Here is a 9750-nt window from a genome sequence, read left to right as displayed (position 1 = left end):
ACTAACAATTTGAATTAAGATTTATAAAAACCAGTAGTCAGAAAACAACTTTCCTCAACAATGAACTCAAGTAAACTGATCATATGATGAAATCTTTTTCATGTGATGTTAATCAACCTTTTACTTATCCTCAAGATGTAATCCCTTACTACCCTGATAGATACATTAATCAGAGACCCCAATCCCTTGGTGATTCCTTTCTTAATCTATGCATGAAATATTAAGGTCTTAAGACTACATCATAACTATAGCCTCAATTCCTTGAGTACTATAAACCTGATGATGAAATTGTCAAATATAGGAATAGTGTAAACATTCCTGTTCTACACTCTTCCCTTAGTAGAAAGAATTGAATCAGAAAATCTCATATCAACACATGAAAAACACTTCATCATATTAATCAAATATACATAAGAATATCATTGAGTTCCATTGAATTCAGACTACAATGACTCTACTCAGACATAACAAAAGAAGATAAAAGAGAAGAAAGATCAAACTCCATTTCCATGTAGTGAATCTTCAATCTCCAAGTGCAATTACAATAGAGAAACTAACTAATACAAAGACTAAGTCTAAGAGTTTTAGAGAGAAGTCAGATCAGAGATTCTGATGTAAGAGAAAGAGAGAAAGACTCTAGATCTTTTTTTCAATTGTGAAGGCCTCTGCCTTATATAGTTTTATAATTTAAAACAGAAATTTAATATGGGCGCTAAAACGTTCAGAATGAGCGTTTTAGCGTCCTTGCTTGACGGATGCCCAACTGCTCCCAACTAACTTGAACGCTAAAACGTGCATGAATGGCCGTTTTAGCGTTCATGACTTGGGAATCCTCAACTGACTCCACCGCTAAAACACTTGGTTTGGACGTTTTAGCGTTGGAGACCAGAATCTTTTTCCAACATCAGGGTGCTAAAACGTTCGTTAAAGGAAGTTTTAGCGCCCAAGACCAGCAACTTTTCATCCTCGAAATGTAGCAGTGCGCTAAAACGTTTTGTGTGGACGTTTTAGCGCTCAGCACCAGCAATTTTTGGTCTCTTTCTGCAACAGGGCGCTAAAACGTTTTGTGTAGACGTTTTAGCGCCCAACAATTAGGCATTTTTCTCCTCTTTAAAATCTCCTTCCTTCTCCAATTGCCTTTTTAGCTTGTTTTTCCTACAAAAACAATACAAATTCTCAGTAAAGCTTCTTGAACTTGTAATTGAGGAAATTCTAGGACATTAACCTCTTTTTCCATCATTTAATCACACAAATTGATACTAATTCATGCTAAAAACTTGATGAACTAAGGGTTTATCAGCAGATTAATTGCATAATATAAAACCGAATATCAAATTACAGGAAATGAGTAAATAACACTAGGAATTCATTGGTTACATCTAACCCTAACTAAAATAAACATAGACTGACACAGTCAAGAAAACTAAGAAAATACATAAGAAACTAATAGAAAGCATAAAAAGAACTCATAAACTAGTCTCCACGGTGAAGCTTTGACCGTTTCTCTGCCTTATCAGGTCCATAACAGATCTATTCTGCCTCCAAAGTCGTCTCCAAGCCGTCAAAAGTCATTAGAAAAATCTTAAAGTGTGTCTTTTATAACAGAAGATGCACGGGCCTTCATTAACAACATTGCTCACTAAGTTTGCTCTCTAAAGCAAGCAAATTCGACAGCAAAATTATGATTTCGTATTTTGGGCATAACTTGAGTTATACTCGTCCCATTGATGTGATCTTGGTCTCGTCAAAAAGATAAAAGAGAGATCTACAATTTCTATGAAGAAAACACGATCAAATCCATCATCTTGGATTCTAAAAATTGGCAGAATGACATCTTCAGGAAAATTTTCACTACATCATTGCTTCTCATTTGTCATTTTAAGTCCTTATAGCTTACCCATTGTTCTAATGCTTTGATTTAACAATTTAAACTTGAAACCAATATATTTTTAACTTAGAATCATATGAAATATGAAAACTCTAATGTCTTTTGCATTTGATAATATATACTATGTCTTCGACCATATTTATTATTATTATATATATATATATATATATATATATATATATATATATATATAAGATATAACAAGCATATATTTATGCTAAATTCACTTTTTCAAATATAATTTGGAGAAAGTTTTAGATAATAATTACCTATTATAGATATTTAATTCACCGTATGATATGTGTTAACTTATTTGTTAAAATATTCATTTTTCTAATAAATATATTTATTCTTAAAAAAAGAACAATCATTTCTATAAACCTATTAGGTGTTGTTTGGTATGCGAGTTTTTTTTTGAAATTATGGGAAAGTGGGATGGAAAAAATTATTTTCTCACGTTTGGTAGGAGGAAGAGTAAAAATATTCTCAAGAATTTTTTTCCATCATTTCATTTTTCACTACAAAATCCCATTTGCAAATAAATACCATCCAAGATGTGGTATTTTTTTTCCACATCCAGTGGGAAAGTAGTCAGACATTTCTCATACCAAAATACCATCATCATCAAACATTGACACGTTGACATAGACACCAAAATGCACTTCCTCCACTCCGACCTTGAGCAATTTCCTCATCTACATAAAACCATATTAAAAAAGGATCCTTTTTTTTTTTGTAGGGGTAGTAAATGAACTAGGGCCCTTTGGCTCGGCTCGTGAAGGTCTAAGCTTACATGTCTAAAATTGGTTGTTGGAACTAGGCTTGAACTTGTATGAAAGCTTGTTTAATAAAAAGGCCTCAAGCTCCAACTCAAAAGCTCGACTTTAGAGTCTCTAGGCTGACCTAGTATATTAATTTTTATTTTATATTTTTATACTACTTGTAATATCCCGCTCTCTCTCCTCAATTTATTTCACCCCATTTTATTGGTTAAACAGACTTTTTGAATGATTTTGTTCTATATTACAATGTTTGGATATACATTGAATTTATGAATATTTATGGGATTACAAGTGTTGTTGATTGTATATTCTGTTGGAACAGTGACCAAAATGCCACTGTTCATCAAGTTTTTTACCTAAATGCCACGCGAACAATGTTATTTCCTAATATGCCACGTGGTCAAGTTCGCTGGGCACTGTAACGAACTCAGTTTGCTGACGTGTCACGTTTTTAGTGGACACAAGTTCGTTACACGAGGTAGCGAACTTGGTTGAAATACATATTCCAACCAAGTTCGCTACTCAATGTAGCGAACTTGGTATTTTTTTACTTGGTACTTGTTATCCACTAGAAACGTGACACGTCAGCAAACAGAGTTCGCTACAGTGCCCAGCGAACTTGCCCACGTGGCATATTGGGAAATAATACTGTTCGCATGACATTTAGGTAAAAAACTTGGTGAAGAATGACATTTTGGTCGGTGTTCCCATTCTATTTTGGATAAATTTTTGTTGTCTTATTTTTTTTAAAACAAGCTAATAGGCTAAACCAGACTCTTATTTTTTATAAATAAGTCAGGCTACATACCGATAGTTATATGTATAACATATAACATGCTTGGTTAGACTCACACATTTAAACACAAGCTTAACATTTTAAGGCTAAAGCTAGGCACGGCTCGGCCTGTTAACACCCCTACTTGGTTCCATGTCTTCCTTGTTTCATAGGTTAATCTATAGAGGTTTCAAAGATCGAACTTTTATTCGTAGGTTCTCAAAAATGAAAGCCAGTATCCTTTTTTTCCATGAAAGTCCGCCTTCGAATGTTAATTGTCCAATCGGTCCAAGATATACCCTATTTTTTATCCTCTTTGCTGAACCGCGAGCATAATATTTTAGGTCATTCTAGGCACGAGTGCTTTTTTGTTTGTGTTTCAAAAGTTAGATATCACGAGGGTAGTTTCATAAATTCTCCATATATTTCCAACAATATTTTATTATTAACCAAACACACACTCAGAAAACTTAGTTAATATTTTTGATAATATTTTGACCTACCAAATAATTTTTTTAATAATATTATCGAAATTTTTTATTTCCTACCATATTCCCAATAATCATAATTCCCGGATAAAAAAAAAAAATTCTCCTATACTAAACACGCCTTAATGTGTTAGTTTGTATTTTATTTTAAATCAACAAGAATAAATTTCGATAACCCAAATTAATAAAGGGAAAAAAGTATGTATTATCACCTTAATGTGTTAGTTTGCATTTTATTCTGGATCAGCAAGAATAAATTTCAACAACCCAAATTAATAAAGGGAAAAATAGATATCATTTTAAAAGAAGTAAAATTGTATCATTTTAAATAAAAGAATGAGATAAATCATAGAGAGAGTAGACAAAAAAATGTGTAAATCCCACCTATTTGTGAAAATAAAATAAGACAAATTATGTCACTTAAAAAGACAAACACTCTTTCCATTAATAAATTGTAATATAATGTACATGTTTAAGTAGTTTTTCAAAATCAACTGCAAAGTGAAAATTTACCTTTTTCTATGACTTTTTTTAAAATTATTTTGAGAAAAATCATATTTATAATTTTTTTCGTTTTACCTTAAAAACTCCCAATTAAATTGGTGTTAAAACCTCTTTAAAATATTTTATATTTCCATTTTCACCAATGCCCTCTTAATTTTGATTCAGAATTACCTATGCCCTTATAATTTTTTATTTACAACAAATACTCCTGCAATTTGTAAAAAATAATAAAGGTTCATTTTTTCTACAGTCAATGTAGATAAATTATCTATATTGAACCCAAAATGACATCATTTTGAAGAGAAAATCAAGGTATTTTTGTATTTATAATTTATTTCAAAATTATAAGAGTTTTTTTCATTATAATTTTTTAATCTTTCAGCCCAAAACAACATCATTTTGAGACTAAATAACTTACATTCACTGTAAAAATATTAAAGTCTAATGTAAAAAAATAATAAATGCTCCTGTAATTTGTAAAAATTAATAAATTATAGAAACATATATAATAAAAAACATATTCTTTTACACCCCACGTAAACATATATAATAAGAAAAGTACTACAGAAACATAATTAATTTTGAAGTAAACCAAAGGCCACTCTCCAATATCATTAAAACAAAATCTAAAGAAGAGAAAGAAAGATAAATATTAATTAAAATTCTGATCTAATGGTCTTTTAGAGTGATAAGCAAAAATAATCAGAAAAACAGAAAAAAATGATAGATAAAATAACTTATTCCTTAAATATAAATAAGTTTTTTGTTTTAAAATCAATTTATTTGAAATTTAAGCCAGACGGGCCATCTCTTTCTAACTTCAAAAGCCTCGAAAACGAGACCTCCAATTTTAGTCATATTCCCTACGAGGAAGGTAGAAATGAGCTGTGGCCTTGAACTTGAAGTGAGTTTTCGATTCACCCAAAAACACCTTAGGGCTACGGAAAGTGAAATGAGGCAAATTTGTTTTCATTTGGCAGGAAAAAGCTGAAAATAATCTCAAATTTTTTTTTACCACAATTTCATTTTACACATAATATTCTCAAACTTAGTAATCTCCAACAAAATTATCATCTAATACATAATATTTCTATTTATCAATAAGTAAAATTAACACTATTCTAAAAAAAAAAAATTTAGATCTACCAAAAATCTTTTCATAACTTATCCAAAAAAAAAAAATTTCCACCATATTTTCAAAAAATATTTTTTGGTTTAAAAATAATATCTCATATACCAAAGGTTATGTTTTCATCTCATCATTGCACCCATTAAGAGAGAAACTCCAGCTTAAGTGCAGAAGGTTTGAAAATCAAGATTTGAATTGAAATATTAAATAATGGCTTCAGTGTGTGTAACAATCAGATCATTGATAGAAATCTCACTGAAATCCGCTAAGATAATTAAAATATCATCACAAGCCAAAAATTTTCTCAAACCAATTTAGCAAAAAAACTCAACGAAATTAAAGAAAAAATTGGAAGCATTTTTATCTTTTGGAACAAAAAGAACTGGTAACACAAGAAGAGAAGATAAATTTTTCAAAAAAAAAAAAAAGCCCTCCAATTTCTCAAAAAATGAAGAATTTAGGTGCGCTCAGACAGCCAAGGGTTTGATAATCAACTTCTGAGCTTGATACCCAGATCAGAAACTCTAGTCCACATAATTGTCTCGTCACAGCACAACTATAAAAATCAAAACTACATTTTCAAAACAATACAATAGGAAAAATTCATAGCATAGATCACAGAGATACAGAAACCCCATTTCAGAAAGATACAAACTTGACGAAAATTCCGCTCCAAAAAGGCAAATCCGAATGAACCCCGAAACCCTAATTGATGCCCCACATGAGCAACGAAGAAAGAAAAGGAGATTAGAAGAAAAGTGGGAGTAAGTTCTATTATATAAACAATGAATGACGGGTGAGGCACGAATTAGGGTTTATGAGGTGCCCTAATTTAGAATGGGCTGGACCTTAAGCTTCAAATCCAAAGCCCAGAGATCCCTAATATTTCTTTTCTTAAAACTTAAATTTTTGTTGAATTGATTATTTTATTTTATAAAATTTATTAAGGAAAAAACTATTCTTATGTCACATGACATAAGTTTTATCTCCTATACACCTTTCGATAATTGTACCATCTTTTTTTTTATTTTTTCAGGTGATGGAACCCGTTATTTTGTCTCTATGACATGAAATAATTATTCTCTTTAACTGAGATTAATAAAACCCATTTATTAATTGTAAATGTTGTCTCTCTATCATATCAGTAAAATAATGATGTATTACATTGTAGTATTTTTTATTTAGAACCAACAGATCACTGAAAATTTGGCACGCTATTATTTAACGAAATAATTTGGCTGAAATATTAGCATAAGAACAAACATTAAATATAATCGGTAAGTAAGGAGATAGATTGAACAAAATGAAAAAAAAAAAAAAAAACTTGAATAAGCATAGAATAAGAATGTGAGAATTAAACTGATCCAAAAATTAAAATAAAAATGTGAAAACTAAAACTTATTTAACCCTAACTGTAATTAAAATTAAATTAACAAGATACATTAGCTGATTGAGAGAAAAAAGTTTCTCCTGCCATATAAGATAAAAGTATCTTCAATAACCCTAAAGTATATCATTTTGGGAATCGAGAGAATTAATTAAAGATATTTTAAGAATTTTTTTTGCTATATAATTCATTTTACCATAACACCCTTTATTAATTTCTTCAACTCTCAAAATGATGTGATGAGATTGTTGGAGTTAATTTTATTTATTGTGACAAGAAACAATAAACTCTTTATACAATTTGCCCCATCGCACAATTTCAATTAAATTCCATTTTCAATATCATAAAAAAAAATGTTCAAAGAAATTGCTAAAAACCTAATAAAAGAGATAGTAAACAAGGAAATAAAAGAACTCTTATTTTAATAATAGGATAACATATTTTCAACATACAGAAGGAGGACAATTATTTTGGCTAGACATTATTATGCTGTGTTTTTCACAACAAATTCTCTCTCAATTCTCCTTGTTATTACCAGAAGAACATGATTTCCCATCAAACCTATGATTCACTGCCCAATTGTTCTCACATCATTTGGAAAACAACCAGACCATAGGGTATCTCATATATTTAGATACCACTGCCATAACATAAATAACGAGACCCAAAAATAAATTGTATTGAACAATAACATAAAAACTTCACTGGAATGGGTCATTATCAATAAGATTCTTAGTTATTTAGAAGTGCACAATGCTTCCTGATCTCTCCTTGTGTCCCAGTCTTGACATTAATTCGTCCCATTTTCTCCATGGATTTGGCAAATTCAAGAAAGAATGTTTGAGTTGACTGAAGCTGTTGGGTGATAATAGACCTTGTAATAGAGCTAGTTAGCAATGCAGAATCTGATTGGAAGAGGCCCCTTCTCTTAACCACTTGAGTATAGTAACCAAGATCAAATGTGTTGCGACTTCCAGGGTCCATCTCAATAAGTGTGGTTTGATCATTGATGTTCTTGCACTTAAAGGTCTTGAGATTTTTTGCATATTCGCTGTCTAGAGTTGGATCTGTATCACCCTTACCAGTAAAATTATATAGCCGGGTTGCAATTGTTGAGCAATGGGCAACACCAATTGTGTGAGCACCTGAAAAAATTGAACTCCGATGATTAGAAATGTTAAAATATAATATAAACCTATGAGATCTTTCACCATGGTTAAACATGTAATATAAAAACCATGTTCTTAAAATTGGTTCATTGACAAGGTTCAAAGCCTTTATACTTCAAGTCCAAAAGAAGCGTATTATAAATATAAGCCATGATAAAGTTTTCACCATAGTTAGAAATATAATATAAAAATTATCTATCTACCTTTACCCAAGAACTTAAGTTTTTGTATAATAAACAATAAATTTAGCATGTGTTTGACGTACCAGAGAGCAAGACCAGGTCATTAACATCAAGTCCAACATTGCCAAAGAGTGTTGTGAGGGTGGTGAGGTTGTGAAATGGAGCAGGAAGGCTAATCAAGACATCTGCTGCTTTAGAGATGAGTCCATCTCTTCGACCTGTTGGAACATTCCAAAAGGGTCCACCCTGCAAACCCAATGTAAATCATGTTAGAACAAGCAAATGGGTCATTTATTTCTATTCTATTCTCTAAAAGAAAGTGTATAGAGATAAGGATGAAAAAAATGAGCACTCACTATGGAATGAACAGAGTCTCTGGCTGTCAGTGCTATGATATCAGCACAAGAGACTACCCCAGGGCATTCAGCTTCAACAAGGCTCTTTACTTGGTCGATGAATTCAAAGCCTCGGACTGTAAGATTTGGAAAAGAGTTCTTTTCAGCTGTATTGGTTTTTGTTGAGTTCAGAAGAATTGATGCATCACATCCCTGAAATGCTTATATGTTAGCTCCTAAGTCTTAACAAAATACTTGTTAACATGAGTACCAAAATAAAAATAAAAATACTTGTTAATATGAATATGAATATGAAAGTACAAACTTGAACTGCTGTATAGTGCATACCCTGACAAAACAATCATGGAAATGCATTCTTATGAGGGCAGATGCCATTGATGGGACATCCGGGATATGCTCAAGAACATACTTCAAAATGATTTGTTCTGCCTTTGGACAACTTTTAGTATAGAAACCAAGTTGCAATTGAGCATGACTTGATCCAATTAATGCTACAAGACAAAGAATCAAAACCTTCAAGTAACTCTTGCTTCCCATTTTCATGTAGTTGGCAGAGATCTTAATTACCAGAGTTTATATATATATATATAGAAGATATAAACACTTAGATGCTTATTATGAGAAGCAATTTCATTTCTTTTGCTGTTTCCGGAACAGTACCCTGTGATTTTATAGTCCTCAGTATGTGTTACAATAAACGGGGCAAATCATAGAGATGGTCCATGCAGCAAACTAACATGTGGTGTAAGTTATTATTCATGTTACTTTATTATATCCTTTTTCATTTAATAATGTACGGAGTCTAATAAAAAAATCGTTAGTTAAGCATGTCCTTATAGGATAACTGTTAGTTCTTTCGAATTTCCAAATAATATATAGTTTCTGAATGATTCATTACACGTCAAGTGACCATTTCTTTAAACTTAACATCTCACATCTTCCTCTTTGGAACGCATAGCTTTTATTGTCAGATTGTATAATAATAACATTTTAAATAGTTTCTTGCGGTGGCTGACATATACGTACAAGGAATTGATGGGTATCTCCTAACAGCAAATTGAATTGTTGTTCAGAAGCAGGTGTTAAGGAG

General features: G+C 31.2%; 1 protein-coding gene and 2 non-coding genes across 3 annotated transcripts; all 3 read right to left on the bottom strand.

The window, feature by feature from the left end:
- Nucleotides 1–5777: 5777 nt before the first annotated feature.
- Nucleotides 5778–5861, bottom strand: LOC133308012 (small nucleolar RNA R11/Z151). Its single transcript, XR_009751116.1, has one exon. It is a non-coding gene; the product is annotated as a small nucleolar RNA R11/Z151 (small nucleolar RNA).
- A 164-nt stretch (nt 5862–6025) lies between these two features.
- On the bottom strand, nt 6026–6124 carry LOC133308001 (small nucleolar RNA Z157/R69/R10). The gene has a single exon (XR_009751114.1). It is a non-coding gene; the product is annotated as a small nucleolar RNA Z157/R69/R10 (small nucleolar RNA).
- Nucleotides 6125–7672: 1548 nt separating this feature from the next.
- LOC133307980 (peroxidase 3-like) lies at nt 7673–9218 on the bottom strand. The gene is made up of 4 exons (XM_061508565.1): nt 8988–9218; nt 8661–8852; nt 8388–8550; nt 7673–8098 (listed from the first exon to the last, which is right to left on the bottom strand). Exons 1-4 carry the CDS (start codon nt 9201–9203, stop codon nt 7686–7688), a joined length of 984 nt encoding a protein of 327 aa, XP_061364549.1. The 5' UTR covers nt 9204–9218; the 3' UTR covers nt 7673–7685.
- Nucleotides 9219–9750: the final 532 nt, after the last annotated feature.

This window comes from Gastrolobium bilobum, unplaced genomic scaffold (assembly GCF_033153095.1).
Source record: "Gastrolobium bilobum isolate Gb01-03AN ecotype WA unplaced genomic scaffold, APGP_CSIRO_Gbil_v1 utg13926, whole genome shotgun sequence".
NCBI classification, from domain to species: domain Eukaryota; kingdom Viridiplantae; phylum Streptophyta; class Magnoliopsida; order Fabales; family Fabaceae; genus Gastrolobium; species Gastrolobium bilobum.
This window is presented reverse-complemented; position numbering and strand designations above follow the sequence as displayed.

What these genes read in the sequence shown, in the direction of transcription:
- LOC133307980 (XM_061508565.1), bottom strand. Translation starts at nt 9,203, where the DNA reads ATGAAAATGGGAAGCAAGAGTTACTTGAAGGTTTTGATTCTTTGTCTT. An exon ending in TCCATGATTGTTTTGTCAGG is followed by an intron (nt 8,853 to 8,987) that starts GTATGCACTATA and finishes TAAGCATTTCAG; the next exon opens with GGATGTGATGCATCAATTCT. An exon ending in TGACCTGGTCTTGCTCTCTG is followed by an intron (nt 8,099 to 8,387) that starts GTACGTCAAACA and finishes CAATTTTTTCAG; the next exon opens with GTGCTCACACAATTGGTGTT.